This window comes from Salvelinus alpinus, chromosome 9 (genome assembly GCF_045679555.1).
Source record: "Salvelinus alpinus chromosome 9, SLU_Salpinus.1, whole genome shotgun sequence".
NCBI lineage: Eukaryota > Metazoa > Chordata > Actinopteri > Salmoniformes > Salmonidae > Salvelinus > Salvelinus alpinus.
In genome coordinates this window covers 61025205-61050939 of record NC_092094.1, presented here as the reverse complement: position 1 = coordinate 61050939, position 25735 = coordinate 61025205, and the positions used below count along the sequence as shown (strand labels likewise).

Genomic DNA, 25735 nt, shown 5'->3' with positions numbered 1-25735 from the left:
TAAAATTCATTCACTTTATTTTTTATTTTTACTTCTATGCGTCTGCCGGCTTTGAAGGTAAAAGGATACGGTCAGTCTGACATTCAATTTTTCTTTTAAGATCTAGTGGAAAATATTTCATGGAATCTGGTAGTATTTAGGGAATTGTTCTAAAAATAAGACACCCCTGAGCACCCTCCAATATACCATTAAACTCCTGAGGAAGCCACCTTGGACGTGGCTCAAACCCTAAAACTCTTACATTTCAACAAATGACAGTTATTGATTCTCTTATTGGTTGGATTCCTGTCTGTTACACGCATCATAGGCCACTGTTCAATCCAAAACGCAGACAAGATTTTCCAGCAAGCGGTATGAAAACACTTTGGGTTGAGGTAAAAAAATATATCTGTTTTTATTTCACCATGAAAATGTTATTTGCTGTGTGGACAGAAAAACCAGATTAACTTCATATTCCTTCAAACAGCTCTGTTGTGCATGTCTTTAGTCTGTATTTAGTGCAAGTCTGTATTTAGACCTGACCTGAAAACCTGGTCACCTGTTTAGATTTAGTACTGCCCTATAGAGTACATATTCAGTACACTCTTAGAATGAAAGATGCCTGGAAGAACCTTTTGTTTTGCTACATCGGCAGAACCTTTCCAGTTCAAAAAGGTAATATATTGTAGAGATGGCAGCCTCGGAGGCGTTGCTTATTGGAGGTGTGGCTCTGAGATAGTTATTTTGGGCCACCCTTTAGTGTAAATGTAATTCCTGTTCATCATGTTAAGTTTGGACATTGCAAAAAAATATGTATTCATATAACATATTCTAATATAATGCGAAGAATATTAACATTGCTAATCACATATAGTTATTAAGTGGTAACTTTTCCAACTTTGGGATTTGCATAGGCTCTTGAGAAACTCATACGCCTCTGTTAGCCTCATCGAGGCTACAAAACTGTCAGTGTTCAACCCTAACGTGATGGCAATACAACAGAACAGAACAGATGAACAGGAATGACATTTATTCAAAAAGATATCTTAAAGTCACGCCCCTACTAAGCCACGCCTTCACTCCAGGGTTCCTCCAGGAACCCGTTGCTACATTGAACCATTAAAAGGATCCTCCAAGAACCCCTCAACTAACTGAAGGTGCAAATATGAACCATTGACTAGCAATGGTTCCTTGAGGAACTCCACCACTAATTATAAGAGTGTACTTATATCCCCCCTTCTAAAAAACACGTGTAATATTTTTTTCTATAAATTGTGCCTTTCTGTAATATACTTATGCTAAAAAAATGATATTCTACTGAGCCATTTACTTTGTTCGTATTATTATATTTTCTTAATTATTATTGTTGTTGCATTGACGAGGAGTTTGCAAGTAAGCATTTTGTTGGATGGTGTATACCATGTGTATCCTGTACATATGACTAATAAAACTGTTTACTTACATGAACATAATCGGTGACATTTTAACATAAGAGATGGCAGCTCAGCCCAGACGTATAAAGGACCAGGATAAAAGTGATATGCATTGATAGCAAATTTGTCCATGCTATTTGAATGTACGCAAAACGTTAGACTCTGCATTCTATGAACCAGTAGAGACAGCAATCCACTAGCTAATATTAGCATTTGCTAATTACAAACAAAGTCAATTTCCCCCTTTTAGTATGCTTTATATGTCATGCCCCCCCCCAAAAAACTATAAATTACATTACATGACCAAAAGTACTGTATGTGGACACCTGCTTGTCGAACATCTTATTCCAAAATCATGGGAATTCATTTGGAGTTGGTCCCCCCTTTGCTGCTATAACAGCCTCCACTCTTCTTGGAATGCTTTCCACTAGATGTTGGAACATTGCTGCGGGGACTTGCTCCCATTCAGCCACAAGATCATTAGTGAGGTCGGGCACTGATGTTGTGCGATTAGGCCTGTTTTGCAGTCGCCGTTCCAATTCATCCCAAAGGTGTTCGATAGGGTTGAGGTCAGGACTCTGTGCAGGCCAGTCAAGTTCTTCCACACCGATCTCGACAAACCATTTCTGTATGGACCTCGCTTTGTGCACAGGGGCATTGTCATGCTGAAACCGGAAAGGGCCTTCCCCAAATTATTGCCACAAAGTTGGAAGCACAGAATTGTTTAGAATGTGCTTTAGAGTTCAGATTTCCCTTCACTGGAACTAAGGGGCCTAGCCCGAACCATGAAAACATCCCCAGAACATTATTCCTCCTCCACCAAACTTTACAGTTGGTCCTATGCATTGGGGCAGGTAGCATTCTCCTGGCATCCGCCAAACCCAGATTCGTCCGTCGGACTACCAGATAGTGAAGTGTGAACATGTTTCCACTGTTCCAGAGTCAAATTGCGGTGAGCTTCACACCACTCATGCCGGCGCTTGGCATTGTGCATGGTGATCTTAGGTTTGTATTAGGTTTGTATGTGCTCGGCCATGGAAACCCATTTTTTGAAGCTCCCGACGAACAGTTATTGTGCTGACGTTGCTTCCAGATTCAGTTTGGAACTCGGTAGTGAGTGTTGCAACCGAGGACAGAAGTTTTTTACGCGCTACGCGAATCAGCACTCGGCGGTCCCATTCTGTGAACTGTGTGGCCTACCACTTCGCGAGTGAGCTGTTGTTGCTCCTAGATGTTTACACGTCACAATAACAGCACTTATAGTTGACCGGGGCAGCTCTAGCAGGGCACACATTTGACGAAATTTCTTGTTGGACAGGTGGCATCCTATGACGGTGCCACGTTGAAGGTCACTGAGCTCTTCAGTAAGGCCATTCTACTGCCAATGTTTGTCTATGGAGATTGCATGGCTGTGTGCACAATGTTATACACCTGTCAGGAATAGGTGTGTCTGAAATAACCGTATCCAGAAATTTGAAGGGGTGTCCACATACTTGTGTATATACAGTTGACATCGGAAGATTACATACACTTAGGTTGGAATCATTAATACTCATTTTTCAACCACTCCACAAACTTCTTGTCAACAAACTATAGTTTTGGCAAGTCAGTTAGGACATCAACTTTGTGCATGACACAAGTTATTTTTCCAACAATTGTTTACAGACAGGTAATTTCACTTATAATTCGCTGTATCACAATTCCAGTGGGTCAGAAGTTTACATACACTAAGTTGACTGTGCATTTAAACAGCTTGGAAAATTCCAGAAAATTATGTCATGGCTTTAGAAGTTTCTGATAGGCTAATTGACACAATTTGAGTCAATTGGAGGTGTACCTGTGGATGTATTTCAAGGCCTAACTTCAAACTCAGTGCCTCTTTGCTTGGCATCATGGGAAAATGAAAAGAAATCAGCCAAGAACTCAGAAAAAAATTGTAGATCTCCACAAGTCTGGTTCAACCTTGGGAGCAATTTCCAAACGCCTGTAAGTACCACGTTCATCTGTACAAACAATGGTACGCAAGTATAAACACCATGGGACCACGCAGCCGTCACACCGCTCAGGAAGGAGACGCGTTCTGTCTCCTAAAGATGAATGACTTTGGTGCGAAAAGTGCAACTCAATTCCAGAACAACAGCAAAGGACCTTGTAAAGATGCTGGAGGAAACAGGTACAGAAGTATCTATATCCACATTAAAACGAGTCCTATATCGACATAACCTGAAGGCCGCTCAGCAAGGAAGAAGCCACTGCTCCAAAACCACCATAAAAAAGCCAGACTACAGTTTACAACTGCACATGGGGACAAAGATCATACTTTTTGGAGAAATGTCCTCTGGTCTGATGAAACAAAAATATAACTGTTTGGCCATAATGACCATCGTTATGTTTGGAGGAAAAAGGGGGAGGCTTGCAAGCCGAAGAACACCATCCCAACAGTGAAGCACGGGGGTGGCAGCATCATGTTGTGGGGGTGCTTTGCTGCAGGAGGGACTGGTGTACTTCACAAAATGGATGGCATCATGAGGTAGGACAATTATGTGGATATATTGAAGCAACATCTCAAGCCATCAGTCAGGAAGTTCAAGCTTGGTCGCAAATGGGTCTTCCAAATGGACAATGACCCCAAGCATACTTCCAAAGTTGCGGCAAAATGGCTTAAGGACAACAAAGTCAAGGTATTGGAGTGGCCATCACAAGGCCCTGACCTCAATCCTGTAGAGAATTTCTGGGCAGAACTGAAAAAGTGTGTGCGAGCAAGGAGGCCTACAAACCTGACTCACTTACACCAGCTCTGTCAGGAGGAATGGGCCAAAATTCACCCAACTTATTGTGGGATGCTTGTGGAAGGCTACCTGAAGTGTTTGACCCAAGTTAAACAATTAAAGGCAATGCTACCAAATACTAATTGAGTGTATGTAAACTTCTGACCCACTGAGAATGTGATGAAAGAAATAAAAGCTGAAATAAATTGTTCTCTCTACTATTATTCTGACATTTCACATTCCTAAAATAAAGTGGTGATCCTAACTGACAGGACATTTTTACTTTGATTTTTTTACATTTTTACATTTTTACTTTGATTAAATGTCAGGATTTGTGAAAACTGAGTTTAAATGTATTTGGCTAAAGTGTATGTAAACTTCCGACTTAAACTGTATAGTGTATCTAAGACTGTGGTAAATTGGCATTAACGAGGACGGGTATAGCTACAGCTGGAATAAGGCGGGATAAAGCCATAAAAAAAATCTGTATAATCAATAATGTTGAAATAGTTTGCCGTCAAGTATTGCACCTAAACATCTACTTGACGTATGGACCAAATAAGAGCATGATGCCAGTATAAAGAAACTACACCATTCACATAAGGAGAACAGGGTTTGTTTCCATATTTTAATACAGTCGAGCATTTCAGTTGATTCTGTTTGGCAATGTAAAAACTATGAGTAAAAAGCTTTTGGTTGACTTCAAGGGGAAGTTCAGGATTTTACAACTTCATGTTAGATGGATCCACATGCTGCAAGTAGTCTCTGGGCCAGGAAAAATTATAATTAGCCAACACAAACTTTTTCTAAATTTACCCAAACCTAGCTAACAATCAATTGAAGTGATTGCTAGGGGCATGTGTGCATGTTATTTTAATGTTAAAATCACCTTTAAGTCGTATCAAACCAAATATGGGGTTGAATTGGTCATGATTTGGCCTTGAAATTCTGTGATCCATGTTTTGATTTTCTTTTAACGCCACTACAAACTTCAGCTAACTTTAGGGGCATGTGTGCATGTTTTTTGTTGTGGCCATATAACCTTTAAGGAACATCAAAACAAATATGGAGTTGATTTCAGTTGACTTCAACCCTCCTAAACCTAACCTAGCCAGTGCCATTGCTCTTCACCACCTGTCCTATACTCTACAGAACAACAAAGTTGTTTAAAATTTTATTTTCCCCCTCCCCCATTGTTTTGCTGACTGACTTCTTGAAAATATTTTGTCCTAGACTCTACAGAACACACAACAACAAGGTTGTCTTTACTTTTTTTACATTTTGTATCACACTCCACCCCATTACGTCCCATGCTGACAGGACACCCCCCACATACACGTGATCAAATACATGTGATTAGCAGATGTTATTGCGGGTGTAGCGAAATGCTTGTGCTTCTAGCTCCGATAGTGCAGTAATATCTAACAAATTGCACAACATATACCCAAGACACACAAATCTAAGTAGGAAGGAATTAAGACTATATACATATGGACAAGCGATGTCAGAGCTGAACGGACTAAGATACAGTAGAATAGTATAAGAAACAGTATATACATATGAGATGAGTAATGCCAGATATGTAAACATTAAATGACTAAAATACCGTAGAATAGTATAGAATACAGTATTATAAGGGCACAGGGTGAGACCCAGATGCAGACACGGGAGGCAGATGGTTTGAGTCTCTGATATTTATTAGTATCCAAGGGGGCAGGCAAGAGAATGGTCGTGGACAGGCAAAAGATCATAACAAGGTCAGAGTCCAGGAGGTACAGAGTGGCAGGCAGGCTCGAGGTCAGAGCAGGCAGAAATGGTCAGGCAGGCGGGTTCAGGGATAAATACACCGGGGAAAATAAGTGACATCTGGAGGGGGTGGAGACAATCACAAGGACAGGTGTAACAGATCAAGGTGTGACAAGTATCAGGGCAGATGAGTAATGAGTAATGCCAGATACAGTACCTTGAAAAAGTATTCATCCCCCTTGGTGTTTTTCCTTTTTTGTTGCATTACAACCTGTAATTTAAATTGATTTTTATTTGGATTTCATGTAATGGACATACACAAAATAATTCAAATTGGTGAAATGAAGTGAAAAAAATTACTTGTTTCAAAAAACAAAAATTAAAACGGAAAAGTGATGCATGCATATGTATTCACCCCTTTTGCTATGAAGCCCCTAAATAAGATCTGGTGCAACCAATTACCTTCAGAAGTCACATAATTAGTTAAATAAAGTCCTTCTGTGTGCAATCTAAGTGTCACATGATCTGCCACATGATCTCAGTATATATACACCTGTTCTGAAAGGCCCTGTTCTGAAAGGCTACAACACCACTAAGCAAGGCGCACCACCAAGCAAGCAGCACCATGAAGACCAAGGAGCTCTCCAAACAGGTCAAGGACAAAGTTGTGGAGAAGTACAGATCAGGGTTGGGTTATAAAAAAATATCAGAAACTTTGAACATCCCACGGAGCACCATTAAATCCATCATTAAAAAATGAAAAAATATGGCACCCCAACAAACCTGCAAAGAGAGAGCCGCCCACCAAAACTCACAGACCAGGCAAGGAGGGCATTAATCAGAGAGGCAATAAAGAGACAAAATACACTGCTCAAAAAAATAAAGGGAACACTTAAACAACACAATGTAACTCCAAGTCAATCACACTTCTGTGAAATCAAACTGTCCACTTAGGAAGCAACACTGATTGACAATAAATTTCACATGCTGTTGTGCAAATGGAATAGACAACAGGTGGAAATTATAGGCAATTAGCAAGACACCCCCAATAAAGGAGTGGTTCTGCAGGTGGTGACCACAGACCACTTCTCAGTTCCTATGCTTCCTGGCGGATGTTTTGGTCACTTTTGAATGCTGGCGGTGCTTTCACTCTAGTGGTAGCATGAGACAGAGTCTACAACCCACACAAGTGACTCAGGTAGTGCAGCTCATCCAGGGAGGCACATCAATGCGAGCTGTGGCAAGAAGGTTTGCTGTGTCTGTCAGCGTAGTGTCCAGAGCATGGAGGCGCTACCAGTAGACAGGCCAGTACATCAGGAGACGTGGAGGAGGCCGTAGGAGGGCAACAACCCTGCAGCAGGACCGCTACCTCCGCCTTTGTGCAAGGAGGAGCAGGAGGAGCACTGCCAGAGCCCTGCAAAATGACCTCCAGCAGGCCACAAATGTGCATGTGTCTGCTCAAACGGTCAGAAACAGACTCCATGAGGGTGGTATGAGGGCCCGACGTCCACAGGTGGGGGTTGTGCTTACAGCCCAACACCGTGCAGGACGTTTGGCATTTGCCAGAGAACACCAAGATTGGCAAATCTTGAGCCCTGTGCTCTTCACAGATGAAAGCAGGTTCACACTGAGCACATGTGACAGACATGACAGAGTCTGGAGACGCCGTGGAGAACGTTCTGCTGCCTGCAATACATCCTCCAGCATGACCGGTTTGGCGGTGGGTCAGTCATGGTGTGGGGTGGCATTTCTTTGGGGGGCCGCACAGCCCTCCATGTGCTCGCCAGAGGTAGCCTGACTGCCATTAGGTACCGAGATGAAATCCTCAGACCCCTTGTGAGACCATATGCTGGTGCGGTTGGCCCTGGGTTCCTCCTAATGCAAGACAATGCTAGGCCTCATGTGGCTGGAGTGTGTCAGCAGTTCCTGCAAGAAGAAGGCATTGATGCTATGGACTGGCCCGCCCGTTCCCCAGACCTGAATCCAATTGAGCACATCTGGGACATCATGTCTCGCTCCATCCACCAAAGCCACGTTGCACCACAGACTGTCCAGGAGTTGGCGGATGCTTTAGTCCAGGTCTGGGAGGAGATCCCTCAGGAGACCATCCGCCACCTCATCAGGAGCATGCCCAGGCATTGTAGGGAGGTCATACAGGCACGTGGAGGCCACACACACTACTGAGCCTCATTTTGACTTGTTTTAAGGACATTACATCAAAGTTGGATCAGCCTGTAGTGTGGTTTTCCACTTTAATTTTGAGTGTGACTCCAAATCCAGACCTCCATGGGTTGATAAATTTGATTTCCATTGATAATTTTTGTGTGATTTTGTTGTCAGCACATTCAACTATGTAAAGAAAAAAGTATTTAATAAGAATATTTCATTCATTCAGATCTAGGATGTGTTATTTTAGTGTTCCCTTTATTTTTTGAGCAGTGTATAACCCTGAAGGAGCTGCAAAGCTCCACAGCAGAGATTGGAGTATCTGTCCATAGGACCACTTTAAACCCTACACTCCACAGAGCTGGGCTTTATGGAAGAGTGGCCAGAAAAAAGCTATTGCTTAAAGAAAAAACTAAGCAAACACGTTTGGTGTTTGCCAAAAGGCATGTGGGAGACTCCCCAAACATATGGAAGAAGGTACTCTGGTCAGATGAGACTAAAATTGAGCTTTTTGGCCATCAAGGAAAACGCTATGTCTGGCACAAACCCCACACCTCTCATCACCCAGAGAACACCATCCCCACAGTGAAGCATGGTGGTGGCAGCATCATGCTGTGGGGATGTTTTTCATCGGCAGGTACTGGGAAACTGGTCAGAATTGAAGGAATGATGGATGGCGCTAAATACAGGGAAATTCTTGAGGGAAACTTTTTTCAGTCTTCCAGAGATTTGAGACTGGGACGGAGGTTCACCTTCCAGCAGGACAATGACCCTAAGCATACTGCTAAAGCAACACTCAAATGTTTTAAGGGGAAACATTTACATTTCTTGGAATGGCCTAGTCAAAGCCCAGACCTCAATCCAATTGAGAATCTGTGGTATGACTTAAAGTTTGCTGTACACCAACAAAACCCATCCAACTTGAAGGAGATGGAGCAGTTTTGCCTTGAAGAATGGGCAAAAATCCCAGTGGCTAGATGTGCCAAGCTTATAGAGATATATTTGTCTTATTTCTTGTTTGTTTCACAAGAAAAAATATTTTGCATCTTCAAAGTGGTAGGCATGTTGTATAAATCAACCTCCAAAAAAATCAATTTTAATTCCAGGTTGTATGGCAACAAAATAGGAAAAATGCCAAGGGGGGTGAATACTTTCGCAAGCCACTGTATGTAAACATTATTAAAGTGACTAGTGTTCCATTCCTTAAAGTGGCCAGTGATTTCTAGTCTATGCCTATAGGCAGCAGCCTCTAATGTGCTGGTGATGGCTGTTTAACAGTCTGATGGCCTTGAGATAGAAGCTGTTTTTCAGTCTCTCGGTCCCAGCTTTGATGTACCTGTACTGACCTCGCCTTCTGGATGATAGCGGGGTGAACAGGCAGTGGTTGATGTCCTTGATGATCTTTTTGGCCTTCCTGTGACATCGGGTGCTGTAGGTGTCCTGAAGGGTGGGTAGTTTGCTCCTGGTAATGCATTGGGCAGACCAGCACCACACTCTGGAGAGCCTTGCGGTTGTGGGTGGTGCAGTTGCCGTACCAGGCGTTGATACAGCCCATCAGGATTCTTTCAATTGTGCATCTGTAAAAGTTTGTGAGGGTTTTAGGTGATTGTCTGTAGTCCCTGGCACATAGTCTCGTGTCTGAGCCGTTGAATCGCGACTCCACTTTATCTCTATACTGACGTTTAGCTTGTTTGATTGCCTTTGCGGAGTGAATAACTACTCTGTTTATATTCTGCCATATTACCAGTCGCCTTGTCATGTTTAAATTTTAAATGTATTTATTTATTTGATCGTTATTGTAAAATCCAGTGTGCAAAGCTCTTAGAGACTCAGAAAGACTCAATTGTAATCGCTTACAAATGTGATTCTAACATTTATTTACTCAATGGTGTGAATACTTATGTAAATGAGATATTTCTGTATTTCCTTGTTTTCACTTTGTCATTGTGGGGTATTGTCACGTTCCTGACCTTATTTCCTTTGTTCAGTATTGTTTAGTTGGTCAGGACGTGAGCTGGGTGGGCATTCTATGTTATGTGTTTCTATGTTGGGTTCATTGTTTGGCCTAATATGGTTCTCAATCAGGGGCAGGTGTTTGTCATTGTCTCTGATTGGGAACCATATTAAGGTTGACTGTTTTCACTGTTTGTTTGTGGGTGATTGTTGCCGTGTCTGTGTTTGTTCGCCATACGGTACTGTTTTCGTTCGTTTGTTCCTGTTCGTGCGTTCATGTTTTATATGTTCTCAAGTTCAGGTCTGTTCACGTCGTTTTGTTGTTTTTGTATTTTGTCAGTGTTCTGTTTTGTTGGATATTTCTTAAAATTCAACATCATGAACATTTACCACGCTGCGCCTTGGTCCTCCTCTCTTCCACCTAACGACGAGCGTTACAGAATCACCCACCACAAATGGACCAAGCAGCGTGGTAACAGGCAGCGGCAGCAGGAGCAGCGCAAGGAGGAATGGACATGGGAGCAGAGTCTGGACTACACTACGTGGGAGGAGATCGACAGGTGGGCGATCGACCCAGGGAGAAAGCCGGAGCCCGCCTGGGATTCTTTGGAGCAGTGTGAGGAGGGATACCGGCGAATGGAGGCAGCACGACGACGCGGTAGGAAGCCCGAGAGACAGCCCCAAAAAATTATTGGGAGGGGGGCTAAAAGGGACTGTGGCGAAGTCAGGTAGGAGACCTGCGCCAACTTCCCGAGCTTACCGTGGAGAGAGAGTACGGGCAGACACCGTGTTATGCGGTAAAGCGCACGGTGTCTCCTGTACGTGTGCTTAGCCCGGTGCGGTACATCCCAGCTCCACGTATCGGCCGGGCTAGATTGAGCATTGAGCCAGGTGCCATGAAGCCGGCTCAACGCGTCTGGTCTCCAGTGCGTCTCCTCGGGCCGGCATACATGGCACCAGCCTTACGCATGGTGTCCCCGGTTCGCCAACACAGCCCAGTGCGGGTTATTCCACCTCCCCGCACTGGTCGGGCTACGGGGAGCATTCAACCAGGTAAGGTTGGGCAGGCTCGGTGCTCAAGGGAGCCAGTACGCCGGCACGGTCCGGTATATCCGGCGCCACCTCCCCGCCCCAGCCCAGTACCACCAGTGCCTACACCACGCACCAGGCTTCCAGTGCGTCTCCAGAGCTCTGTTCCTCCTCCACGCACTCGCCCTGTGGTGCGTGTCTCCAGCCCGGTACCACCAGTTCCGGCACCACGCACCAGGCCTACTGTGCGCCTCAGCAGGCCAGAGTCTGCCGTCTGCCCAGCGCCGTCTGCACTGCCCGTCTGCCCAGCGCCGCCTGCACTGCCCGTCTGCCCAGCGCCGTCTGAGATGCCCGTCTGCCCAGCGCCGTCTGAGCCGCCCGTCTGTCCTGAGCCTTCAAAGCCGCCCGTCTGTCCTGAGCCTTCTGAGCCGCCCGTCTGTCCTGAGCCTTCAAAGCCGCCCGTCTGTCCTGAGCCTTCAGAGCCGCCCGTCAGTCAGGAGCCGCTAGAGCCGTCCGTCAGTCAGGAGCCGCCAGAGCCGTCCGTCAGTCAGGAGCCGCCAGAGCCGCCCGCCAGACAGGAGCCGCCAGAGCCGCCCGCCAGACAGGAGCCGCCAGAGCCGCCCGCCAGACAGGAGCCGCCAGAGCCGCCCGCCAGCCAGGAGCCGCCAGAGCCGCCCGCCAGCCAGGAGCCGCCAGAGCCGCCCGCCAGCCAGGAGATGCCAGAGCCGCCCGCCAGCCAGGAGCTGCCAGAGCCGCCCGCCAGCCAGGAGCTGCCAGAGCCGCCCGCCAGCCAGGAGCTGCCAGAGCCGCCCGCCAGCCAGGAGCTGCCAGAGCCGCCCGCCAGCCAGGAGCTGCCAGAGCCGCCCGCCAGCCAGGAGCTGCCAGAGCCGCCCGCCAGCCAGGAGCTGCCAGAGCCGCCCGCCAGCCGGGAGCTGCCAGAGCCCCCAGCCAGCCAGGATCTGCCAGAGCCGCCAGCCAGCCAGGCGCTGACAGAGCCGTCAGTCAGCCAGGATATGCCAGAGTCGTCAGTCAGCCAGGAGCTGCCAGAGCTACCTGTCACGCCGGTGATGCCGGAATTCCCCCTCAGTCCGGAGCTGCCCCTCAGTCCGGAGCTGCCTCTCAGTCCGGTGCTGCCCCTCAGTCCGGTGCTGCCCCTCAGTCCGGTGCTGCCCCTTAGTCCGGTGCTGCCCCTTAATCCAGTGGGGTTAATATGGAGGATAGCCATTAGGAGGAGGCCACGGAAGCGGGGATTAACTATGGTGGGGTGGGGGCCACGTCCAGAGCCAGAGCCGCCACCGTGGACAGATGCCCACCCAGACCCTCCCCTGGGGGTTCAGGTTTTGCGGCCGGAGTCCGCACCTTGGGGGGGGGGGGGGGGGTACTGTCACGTTCCTGAGCTTATTTATTTTGTTCAGTATTGTTTAGTTGGTCAGGACGTGAGCTGGGTGGGCATTCTATGTTATGTGTTTCTATGTTGGGTTCATTGTTTGGCCTAATATGGTTCTCAATCAGGGGCAGGTGTTTGTCATTGTCTCTGATTGGGAACCATATTAAGGTTGACTGTTTTCACTGTTTGTTTGTGGGTGATTGTTGCCGTGTCTGTGTTTGTTCGCCACACGGTACTGTTTTCGTTCGTTTGTTCCTGTTCGTTGTTTTATATGTTCTCAAGTTCAGGTCTGTTCACGTCGTTTTGTTGTTTTTGTATTTTGTCAGTGTTCTGTTTTGTTGGATATTTATTAAAATTCAACATCATGAACATTTACCACGCTGCGCCTTGGTCCTCCTCTCTTCCACCTAACAACGAGCGTTACAGGTATTGTGTGTAGAAAGGTGATATATCTTTTTTTAATCCATTTTGAATTCAGGCTGTGACACAAAATGTGGAATAAGTCAAAGGGTATAAATACTTTCTGAAGGCACTGTATGTGGATGCCACTCTAGATGACATCACACGCACACACACACAGTTGTGTGACATATTTTTACACTTCATCTTCTCCTTTCCTCTTCCTTTCTATCTTAATGCTCTCGGTTAAATTTTTATGTTGAATTTTTATGCAAGGCTTTGGAAGTGGCAAAGTTTACGGATTGCCAGTGTTTGTTGTCGGTGACTCAAGTTCATACTTTTCAACAGTGAACTCTTTTCAGGTGGTTGAAGTGGGTCATAGCTAAACGGTACAGAGTATTGCCACCTCTTTTCTACTGAGTACTGATACTTAAATAATACCTGTTTTAAAGGTAGCAATGCATGAAGTAAACAGTAATATCATCCGATTTCTGCAACAACGACGAATATAAATAATACCTGTTTTAAAGGTAGAGTCAGCGATGCATGAAGTAAATAGTAATATCATCTGATTTCTGCAACAATGAAGAATATGAATCACAACGCTAAACTTTCTCTGCTGTTTTGGTCCCACAGCTATCACTTTGCAGCAGTGTGAAGCGCACCCATGCACATGTGCAGATATGTTTTGCAAGTGTTTTGCAGGATGAAATGCTGATGAGCGATGTTGCTCATCAGCATTTCATCCTGCAACGTCATATCGTTAAGTATCAGTTTAAAATATGAACCCAATTACAGTTGTAACGCTCGTCGGAAGAAGTGGACCGAGGTGCAGCGTGGTACGTGTTCATGATTCTTTATTTAATCAGAACACCAAACAAAAACAACAAAAGAATAACGAACGTCACGTTCTGCAGGCTTCACAGAGCTAACAAAAAACAACATCCCACAAAACTAAGGTGGCAAAACAGGCTGCCTAAGTATGATTCCCAATCAGATACAGCTGTCCCTGATTGAGAACCATACCCTGCCAAAACATAGAAATAAAGAACATAGAGTTTCCCATCCGAGTCACACCCTGACCAACCAAACATAGAGAATAAAAAGATCTCTACGGTCAGGACGTGACAACATTATAGTTAACGTGAGTACCATTAGTGCTTAAAGTGGACTGAAATAGTTACCCATAATCAATTTGGGTGCCTGTACACGTTATATTTAGATGCTGATCCACAATTAAAACTTAAAAAATGCAATGTATTTGGTCATTAAGAGTGGGGTGGTGACTTAATACCTTGGGAAAGGCGGCTGAAGTGTTACCACTATCCCTTTGACATTCTCCATTGCACACACATGCTCGCACCATCACTGTTATTTTATTGAAAATGTGTTGACTAATTTTGTACCGTGCTTTCGGACCACATTTTGAAAATGTTTGTGGTCCGAGGCGTTTCACTTCTCATGAGGTGCTGGACAGAATAATTCATGTATTTATTGGCAATTTGATATTAGAATTTGTGAATGAAGTAAAAAATATATGTCAAGGTACTGTGTTATTGGAGTACGCATAAAGACAGAGAAAAATCCATCAGCATAGTCATGTTATGAGTTAGAGAGAATAGTCCTTGTTGTTACACAGGAACAATCAGAGGCACTGCTATTTTTTTCTGATCACCTGGCATATAATAGACTTTATATAGTACAGCATGTTCAGCAGACTATTCATCTGATCTTGTTGTGATCAATTGCCGGTGTGATCACAGTAACGCCATTGAAACAAGAGAGACCCACAAGGAGCTCGGTTCTCAGGGTTCTCGGACTCTCGGACACGGCCCAAATTGACCTTAGTTAGGCACAGATTTAGGATTAGCCTTCCCTCCCATGATTGTAACCTAAACCATAATGGTGGGGAAATAGATCAGTGTTTATAGGGGTAACTATATAGGATTCTGTCCTGGTGTATGGGGCAGGGCATGGGACAGTTTCATAAGAGAGACCTGGTAGAGACATGGATGGTGGAAAGGAGGTTGGTGGGGGTGAGGTGAGGAGGGAGGTAACCTGAGAGGCAGGAGGCATTCCTGGTAGGGCAGCTACATCTGTGGACACAATTATCTGGTTCACATAATCTAATTTCACATGGAGGCTGTGAACAGCATAAATACAAACAGGAGTGAGGGAGAGAGAGAGGATATGAGAGTAGAGAAAGATATGCTGTAGGTTAACTGTCTCAAGAAAACAATTGCGAAGTTAAGTAGATTTGATTTTGCTGTGTAGAAAAATGGTCTGTTAACGTGTACTTTGTTGTGGATTTCTTAAAAACTGAACGTTTCTATTTTTTATTTGCCTAGGTGGCAGCAAACCAATTTTTGCTAACCAAGTTCGTTAGCTGGTTATTTAGTAACGTCCAGAATCTCCTGGTTAGCATTTATGAAGAATATTGCAACGCTAGTGGAAACAGATTGTATCAGTTATCGGTGCATGTGACAAGCAAGGATACAGTCCATTTCCACTTGCAAAAATTCTAGCCAGGAGATTATGGGGCTCGTTTCACAAAAATTGCTATGGGCAAGAAGAAATGGCTAAACCTGTGCCACGAACTTGTGCCACTCGTGCTTGTTCATGGAAATTACGAAGGTAATCGGCCACTCTGCAAACATTTTTGTGAATTGCCTTCGTGAAACGAGTTAAAATAACCTGCTTTCCAACGCCAAAATGGTTTAGAAATAACACTAATTCAGAAATAAGATTTAACTTCAACTAAAGTTAACTATCCCTTAAAACCCATAAGAGTTTAAGCCCTGTCTAAGTTGGGAAGTTCTACTAAGCTATATGGAGTGCCATACCAAGGATAATTTGGCTATTTGATTTTTAATTTAGAATTATAAAAACAAATAATACAAATATATATATATTTTTTAATGGGGCCTTCCTGCTATTAGCCCATACAAACACATTGAATAACAGATTCACTACATGGAAGCATTTAGTGACAAAACAGTCTTGGGAGGGGGGGGGTTCTACTAAGCTATACCAAGGATAATTTTGCATGGAACAACATATAGACAGCCCAAAAATCACAAGGAAGTTTGTTCTGGCGTGTCTGTCCTATATCTGAAAGATATAATAAATATCAGGAAACATATATGTGACCGACCAGCTCCATTCTGTCTTTGTAGCAAAATTTGAAATTGTGTTTTTTAAATTGAATAAAAGTAGAGACCAAGAGCAAGAAAATTGTGTATCATACACTACAGTTGTGTAACAATGGGAAAGTAATTCTGCTTTGACAGTTGATAAACGTGTAACCCCACTTTTGAGAAAATGGCTTGAATATTTTGGTACACCTACTGGCGAGCTCTTCTTTGTGAGGCCATACTAAACAACCAAAGATTTCAAGACTAAAGGCTGGTTTATACTACGTCTATCGACATGTCTGTATACAGTTCATTATTACAGGAAAATAAACCCACAACAAGATCATTATTTACAAGTTACAGAATATTAAAGAAAATATCTTACAGTTGTGAGTGTGAAGAAATCATAGCAGGGGATTCTAACAGAGAATTTTAGAACATGGACACTGTGTCGTTGGCCTAACGTTATATCCTAATTTGAATTTGGTGCAGGTCATGTTGTTCTTCACATTACTGTCTCTGGTAAACACACACTATATCAAATAAAATCAAAGTTTACTTCTCACATGGACAGGATTAAGATGTAAACGTTACAGAGAAATGGTCACTTGCATAGTGGAGTCTTATGTATAGACATGTAGCTAGCTAGCTAAACAATGAACCATAATCCAAACTCCTACCCTGCAAGAATCTACAGGTAGCTAAATGCTAACAAACTAGGTTCAATGTTAGCTAGCTAGCTAACATTAGGCTATAACTAGCAATGCAAATGGCTCTGAGACACAAATAATATTACTACACAGATCAAACATGTAACATTAGCTAGCGAGCCAGCCAGTTAAAGTTAGCTAACAGTACGCATGAATTAAAAATGACTTTCTGACAAAATTAGAAACTTATAATATCTGAACATTTTGCTCTTTTTCCTCTAAACATGGATGAAGGCTTCTCCTTCTCTGTCGTGGATGCCATGGTTGCCTTTAGTTTGAAGATGTAATCCGGAGACAGGTGTTTTATACAACAGCCGTCTGTGTTCTCTTTTCGACTCCCTCCACATTTGCAATCAAACGCCTGAATTTTCTCCATCTCCTTAGCTATCATACTCTGCTTCCAATGGGCATTCCACTGATTTTAAAACTCGGTCCTCCAGAAAGTGGATAGATATCTTTAAAAAAAATCCCAGTTTGAAAGGATTACCTACAACAACTGAGCAGCTCATTATTGACAGAAGCCATTATCTCGTACAATCATGGCTAGCAGGAAGATTCCTTCCTTTTTCCGTGGCTAAACCAAGTAGGCGCGTCATTTAACAATTGTATTCGTATTTACAGATGGCATACAAGTTTGTTATTAAGGTACATGAAAGTTCACATGTTCCAGAAGGTATTTCTGCCAAAAAACAAATTTTTACACGTGACATATGCCTGAAACCAGTCAAGTATATATATGTATATATCTTTTTTTTTACACATGTATTTAAACCCCTTATTTGTGGAACTAAACAGTCTCCATATATACTTCCATTCATTTTTTCAACTGGTACCGGGGGACCTTCAGATGAGTCTTGTGAGGCCTGTGGGCATCTTAGAGCAAAACAACTGACATGTACAGTGAGACGGTTGTTTTATGCTACAGATAGAAGTTGGCAGATCGGCTATACCGACTTCAGACGAGTCCCAAGACGCTTGTGGGGGTCATAGAGCAAAACACAGAACACCATGGTGTTTGTGAGAGTCTCTTCTTTCCATAGAGGAAAAGGTTTTGTGAGAAGACCGATTTTCGGGATGTCTCGTGGTCTGACAAACACTGCTCTAGCTCTGTCACCTTTCACTGTAAATACAGAAGTGCGACATATGCAGATGCGGTGGACTGAGACTCATCCAATGCAAAAAAAACTGATCTCTAGCTTAAACTGACAGATTTTGATTATGCTAATTATATCTCACTGATGGCGTGGCATCGAATTTGGGGGGTTTAAGATTGTGATGGCTTGGTTAGTTGAGCAGAATTGAGCACTATGAAAGGATGTATGATGGGGCACCTACTGTAGGGGAGTGTAACTGGTAGTAGTTGTATGTTTTTACACAGTACCCAAGACCAGTATTTGAGTATATTTGACCAAGCGTGAATACCCCAATGGGGATTTGATTGATATTGAGCCCCTAGATATCATCCTAAAGATGCTTTTCCCACTACCGCGAACTGAGATCAGCTGACTCTACCACCCGCTCCCCCACCCTTGCCACAACACCTTTCTCCCTTCTCTCTCACACATTATGTCACCCCTCTCGCTCTCTCACACTATGTCATTTCACTGGCATCTGAGCCTGTGACTCTCAAATGTTCCTGCATCGTGATTTGTGACTCACAGTTCTCTGGTGACCCGTCAGGTAAACAAATCAAATGTGAATAGGCAGTCGCAAACAGGTGCCCCCGAATAGGAACTAAACACGATGCACCATTTGAGAAGCATTGTCAGCGGCAGACCTGCATCTAACACATTATGTCAAATACTTTAGCTGTGGCTGATTTAGACTGCGTGTATAAGTGCTCTATATGTTGTGGGTCTCTTAACCCCATTACTCGTTCCCTCCCTCATTCCTCACTCCCTTTGACGATCGCTCTCATCCTCCTTCTCTCTTTCTCTATCATCAGATGAGTTTCCAATGGAGATTCAGGTGAGCAGGAGATGCAGAGTGAAGGGTAGACACAGGGATTAAACCCCGGTCTCAGGCTTGTTGTACATGTGCATAGAACCAGGAATGTATTTCCTTCTCTCTCTCTCTCTCTCTCTCTTTCTCTCTCTCTGTTTTTATTTATTTATTATTTAACCTTTATTTAACTAGGCAAATCAGTTAAGAACAAATTCTTATTTACAATGACGGCCTACCAAAAGTCAAAAGGCCTCTTGTGGGGACAGGTCCTGGGATTAAAATAAATAAATAAATACAATATAAATATAGGACAAAACTCACAACAAGAAAGACAACACAACACTACATAAAGAGAGACCTAAGACAACAACATAGCAAGGCAGCAACACATGACAACATAGCATGGTAGCAACACAACATAACAACATGGTAGCAACACAACATGGCAGCAGCACAGGGTACAAACATTATTGGGCACAGACAACAGCACAAAGGGCAAGACGGTAGAGACAACAATACATCACATAGAGCAGCCACAACTGTCAGTAAGACTGTCCATGATTGGGTCTTTGAATGAAGAGATTGAGATAAAACTGTCCAGTTTGAGTGTTTGTTGCAGCTCGTTCCAGTCGCTAGCTGCAGCGAACTGAAAAGAGGAGCAACCCAGGGATGTGTGTGCTTTGGGGACCTTGAACAGAATGTGACTGGCAGAACGGGTGTTGTATGTGGAGGATGAGGGCTGCAGTAGATATCTCAGATAGGGGGGAGTGAGGCCTAAGAGGGTTTTATAAATAAGCATCAACCAGTGGGTATTGCGACAGGTATACAGAGATGACCAGTTTACAGTGGAGTATAGAGTCCAGTGATGTGTCCTATAAGGAGCATTGGTGGCAAATCTGATGGTCGAATGGTAAAGAACATCTAGCCGCTCGAGAGCACCTTTTTCTGCCTATCCATAAATTATGTCTCCGTAATCTAGCATGGGTAGGATGGTCATCTGAATGAGGGTTATTTTGGCAGCTGGGATGAAAGAGGAGCGATTACGATAGAGGAAACCAAGTCTAGATTTAGCTTTAGCCTGCAGCTTTGATATGTGCTGAGAAGGACAGTGCACCATCTAGCGTGTTGAGTGTTGAGAATGACACAAATATTAATTTCCACAAAGTTTGCTGCTTCAGTGTCTTTAGATATTTTTGTCAGATGTTACTATGGAATACTGATGTATATTTACAGAAATATATAATTCAAACATTCAAACATAATTATATTTGAAGTATAATTATAACCATTTCATAAGTGTCAAAAAGGCTTTTATTGACAATTACATGAAGTTGATGCAAAGAGTCCATATTTGCAGTGTTGACCCTTCTTTTTCAAGACCTCTGCAATCCGCACTGGCATGCTGTCAATTAACTTCTGGGCCACATCCTGACTGATGGCATCCCATTCTTGCATAATCAATGCTTGGAGTTTGTCAGAATTTGTGCGTTTTTGAGTTGTGGTCAATCCTCTTGAGGATTGACCACAAGTTCTCGATGGAATTAAGGTCTGGCGAGTTTCCTGGCCAAGGACCCAAAATATCGATGTTTTGTTCCCCGAGACACTTAGTTATCACTTTTGCCTTATGGTAAGGTGCTCCATCATGCTGGAAAAGGCATTGTTCATCACCAAACTGTTCCTGGACGGTTGGGAGAAGTTGCTCTCGGAGGATGTGTTGGTACCATTCTTTATTCATGGCTGTGTTCTTAGGCAAAATTATGAATGAGCCCACTCCCTTGGCTGAGAAGAAACGCCACACATGAATGGTCTCAAGATGCTTTACTGTTGTCATGACACAGGACTGATGGTAGCGCTCACCTTGTCTTCTCCTGACAAGCTTTTTTCCGGATGCCCCAAACAATTGGAAAGTTGATTCATCAGAGAAAATGACTATACCCCAGTCCTCAGCAGTCCAATCCCTGTACCTTTTGCAGAATATCAGTCTGTCCCTGATGTTTTTCCTAGAGAGAAGTGGCTTCTTTGCTGCCCTTCTTGACACCAGGCCAAAAGTCTTCGCTTCACTGTGCGTGCAGATGCACCTGCCTGCTGCCATTCCTGAGCAAACTCTGTACTGGTGGTGCCCCGATCCCGCAGCTGAATCAACTTTAGGAGATGGTCCTGGTGCTTGCTGGACTTTCTTGGGTGCCCTGAAGCCTTCTTCACAACAATTGAACCACTCTCCTTGAAGTTCTTGATGATCCAATAAATGGTTGATTTAGGTGCAATCTTACTGGCAGCAATATCCTTGCCTGTGAAGCCCTTTTTGTGCAAAGCAATGATGACAGCACGTGTTTCCTTGCAGTTAACCATGATTGACAGAGGAAGAACAATGATTCCAAGAACAACCCTCCTTTTGAAGCTTCCAGTCTGTTATTCAAACTCAATCAGCATGACAGAGTGATCTCCAGCCTTGTCCTCGTCAACACTCACACCTGTGTTAACGAGAGAATCACTGGCATGATGTCAACTGGTCCTTTTGTGGCAGGGCTGAATTGCAGTGGAAATGTTTTTGGGGATTCAGTTCATTTGCATGGCAAAGAGGGACTTTGCAATTAATTGCAATTCATCTGATCACTCTTCATAACATTCTGGAGTATATGCAAATTGCCATCATACAAACTGAGGCAGCAGACTTTGTTAAAATTAATATTTGTGTCATTCTCAAAACTTTTGGCCACGACTGTACTTGTATAAGGTGATTACCTCAAGCTCTACCCCGTCAGAGGTAGGAATAACACTTGTGGGAAGAGGGGTATTCTTCTTACCAAACCACATTACATTTGATTTGGAGGTATTTAGGACAAGGTTAAGGGTAGAGAAAGCTTGTTGGACACTAAGAGAGCTTTGTTGTAGAGCATTTAACACAAAATCCGGGGAGGGGCCAGCTGAGTATAAGACTGTATCATCTGCATATAAATGGATGAGAGAGCTTCCTACTGCCTGAGCTATGTTGTTGGTGTAAATTGTGAAGAGCACAGGGCCTAGGATAGAGCCTTGGGGTACTCCCTTGGTGACAGGCAGTGGCTGAGAAAGCAGAATTTCTAACATTATACAATGCACTCTTTGAGAGAGGTAGTTAGCAAACCAGCCCAAAGACCCCTCAAAGACACCAATACTCGTTAGCCGGCCCACAAGAATGGAATGGTCTACCGTATCAAAAGCTTTGGCCAAGTCAATAAAAATATCAGGACAACGTTACTTAGAGTCAAGGGCAATGGTGACATCTCATTGAGGACCTTTAAGGTTGCAGTGATACATCCATAACCTGAGCGTAAACCAGATTGCATACCAGAGAGAAGACTATAGACATCAAGAAAGCCAGTCAGTTGATTATTGACAAGTTTTTTTCAACACGTTTGATAAACAGGGCAAAATATAAATAGGCCTATAACAGTTAGGATCAGCTTTATCTCCCCCTTTAAATAAAGGACAAACCGTGGCTGCCTTCCAAGCAATGTGAGCCTCCCCAGAAAGAAGAGATAGGTTAACTTACTATATTTACTATAGATCTTAACCTGAGTCTCTCTCTCTCCTCCAGGTGTAGCAGTGCTGGTGTCCCCAGATGTTCCTCTTCAGGTGGGAATGGAGAGCCGACAGCATTTTTGCCTGCAGTCTCCCTCCAGCCTGGAGCGCACCCCGCTTCAGTACACTGTGTGCGTGGGCCACAACATCAGGGCTGTACACCAGGAGGTGCTGCAGCAGCTCTCATCGCCCAGCAGGGAGCTGCCCAACATGGACGTCTTATGGTACAACTCCCTCATCTTCGTCTTCCTGAATTGTATTACATTTAATTTAGATGACAGTGGACATTTAACATAAAATCTAGCTATGTGTGATAACTTATGGATGGAGATCATTACCTATTCATAACGCGACTAGATGCATCCACAGGCAATGTCTACGATCGGTATGACGCCGGTTGCCGCTTCTGGATATGACAGTTCTAACGCAGTTCCACTTCCAACACTGCCAAGACACCAGCTATGTGGGTGTCAGCTAGCGCGGATTGATTGAAACCCAACGAGATCACACAAATGTCCATTTCAGTTGGAATCCTAACTTGAGATGCCTGCGTGTTTAACTCAGCAGTCGCATAATTGATGCGTAACCAATTGATGTCAAAAACGTATGCATGTGGATCTCAAGTTAGAATTTTGGTCTCATTGACCAAATATCTATCTGTCTGTCCATCCGTCCCCCATCCAGGTTGCCTTTCTGGAAGCTTCTGGCCAGTGTGGACTCAGGGCCAAAGGTAGAGAGGGAGTTGAGGACCTTCTCCAACCGTCTGAGGAGACACCAGCTGGGAGAGGGGGCCATCAGCCTCAACGAACATTCCACCGCCCTCCTTGCCGACATGGTATGTCCCTTCTCTCCTCTCCTTACGTCAAAGAATTCAACCCAAATGGTTACCATTATAACAAGCAGTTTCTAATTAACTACCTGGTAAGCAGCGGCCTGAAAAATAAAGTGTTACCCTCGCCTCCTCTCTCGTCTTCATTTTGACCCTCCAAGGTGTTTGATTGACAGTTGCTGGACCCAGGTTTGAGTCCTGCTCGAGGCTACTCCCAAAAAGGTTTTTCAAAATAAGGGGTAGTATAGCAAACTGTATTAGCCCAACAGCACCTCACAAACAAGTCGAGAGGTTCGGATGTGTGTTTGTGGTGCCAGGACAACAACCCCTCCCTCAACGTGAGCAAGACAAAGGAGATGATCATGGACTACAGAAAAAGGAGGGCCGAACACGCCCCCATTCACATCGATGGGGCTGTAGTGGAGCGGGTCGAGAGATTCAAGTTCCTTGGTGTCCACATCACCAACAAACTATCATGGTCCAAACACACCAAAAACGTTGTGAAGAGCGCACGACAATGCCTTTCCCCCTCAGGAGACTGAAAATATTTGGCATGGGTCCCAAGATCCTCAAAAAGTTCTACAGCTGCAACATCGAGAGCATCCTGACCGGTTGCATCACCGCCTGGTATAGCAACTGCTCGCCATCCGACCATGAGGCACAACAGAGGGTAGTGTGTACAGCCCAGTACATCACTGGGTCACACTTCCTGCCATCCAGGACCTATATACTAGGCGGTGCCAGAGGAAGGCCTAAAGAATTGTCGAAGACTCCATTCACCCAAATCATAGACTGTTCTCTCTGCTACCACACGGTAAGTGGTAGAGGAGCGCTAAGTCTAAGTCCAAAAGGCTCCTTAACCTGTCTGGCTCTGGGGTTCCGCAGGCGGAACTCCTCCCACATTCCACTGAAAAGGCAGAGCGCGAAATTCAAATTATATTTTTTTGAAATATTTAACTTTCACACATTAACAAGTCCAATACAGCATTTGAAAGATACACATCTTGTGAATCCAGCCAACATGTCCGATTTTTTAAATGTTTTACAGCGAAAACACCACGTATATTTATGTTAGCTCACCACCAAATACAAAAAAAGGACAGACATTTTTCACAGCACAGGTAGCATGCACAAAGCCAACCTAACTAACCAAGAACCAACCAAACTAACCAAGAAACAACTTCATCAGATGACAGTCTTATAACATGTTATACAATAAATCTATGTTTTGTTCGAAAAATGTGCATATTTGAGCTATAAATTTACATTTACATTTAAGTCATTTAGCAGACGCTCTTATCCAGAGCGACTTACAAATTGGTGCATTCACCTTATGATATCCAGTGGAACAACCACTTTACAATAAATCAGTTTTACATTGCAGCTACAATAACAGCTACCGTCAGAAATAGCACCGAAGCAGCCAGAGTAATTACAGACACCAACGTGCAATACCTAAATACTCGTCATAAAACATTTCTGAAAAATCGATGGTGTACAGAAAATGAAAGACAAAGATCTTGTGAATCCAGCCAATATTTCCGATTTTTTAAGTGTTTTACAGCGAAAACACAATATAACATTATATTAGCTTACTACAATAGCCTACCACACAACCCCATTCAGTCAAGGCAAAGTTAGCGATAGCGAATAAACCAGCAAAATATTAAAAAAAATTCACTAACCTGGACAAAATTCATCAGATGACAGTCCTGTAACATCATATTACACAATGCATATAGGGTTTGTTCGAAAATGTGCATATGTAGCGGCACAAATCGTGGTTATACAATGTGAATAGGTAGCCAAACGTCAAGCAATCTGTCCAGCGCCATCTTGGAGAGGCACCTAATCTAATCGATAACTAATCAATACACTTGACTAAAAAATACAGGTTGGACAGCAAATTAAAGATACATTAGTTCTTAATGCAACCGCTGTGTTAGATTTTTTAAATTAACGTTACTGGACATACAGCGTGCGTTACAGCGAGACCGTGCCGAAATTAATGGCGGAATTATTGTTTCACATTTTTCAACATAAATACGAATTAACAGCATAAAGACTTCTTACTTTTTGATGAGCTTCCATCAGAATCTTGGGCAAGTTGTCCTTTCTCCATAATAATCGTTGCTCGGCTGTAGAATGTCCTCTTCATCTTTGGAAGTAGCAGCTAACATTAGCTATGTTGCGCAGGTGTCCAACCGTTCATAACGCAATACAAAGACAAAATCGCGATTCGAAAATCGCAATATACTCAGAAATCACAATATACGCAATATACTCATGTAAACTGATATAACTCGGTTTAAAATAACTACGTTATGATGTTTCTAACAACTATATCGAATAAAATCAGAGCCGGATATATCTAACGCCGATAAGTGAGCTTTTCAGAATGCCATCCTGAGGTCTGTTTCGCGTCATGGCGAATGTTGAAAAGGGTGCGCACCTCGTGCCAAGCCCATTTATAGGGCCTCAGATCTGCCTAGCAACACCATTCAAATTCTCAACGCTTGCTGACATATAGGGGAAATCGTATGCGGTGCTTGTCGACCAATAGAATAATTGCAAATTATTTAACTGACCCCAGAACAGAGTGCCCGATTTCAGATCTCTCACTTCCTCACAGGACATTTGCTCCAACTCGAGTTCTGTTTTACCCACAGATATAATTCAAACGGTTTTAGAAACTAG

The 25735-nt window shown here is 43.7% G+C and overlaps 1 protein-coding gene across 1 annotated transcript in view; it reads left to right on the top strand.

Moving 5' to 3' along the window:
• LOC139530424 (SITS-binding protein) overlaps nucleotides 1–25735 on the top strand; it is an 83986-nt gene that overhangs the window by 32744 nt on the left and 25507 nt on the right. Inside the window, exons 3-4 of the mRNA XM_071326827.1 lie at nucleotides 22226–22433; nucleotides 22894–23044. Coding sequence (XP_071182928.1) covers nucleotides 22226–22433; nucleotides 22894–23044 — 359 coding nt within the window. The remainder of the gene's footprint in view (nucleotides 1–22225; nucleotides 22434–22893; nucleotides 23045–25735) is intronic.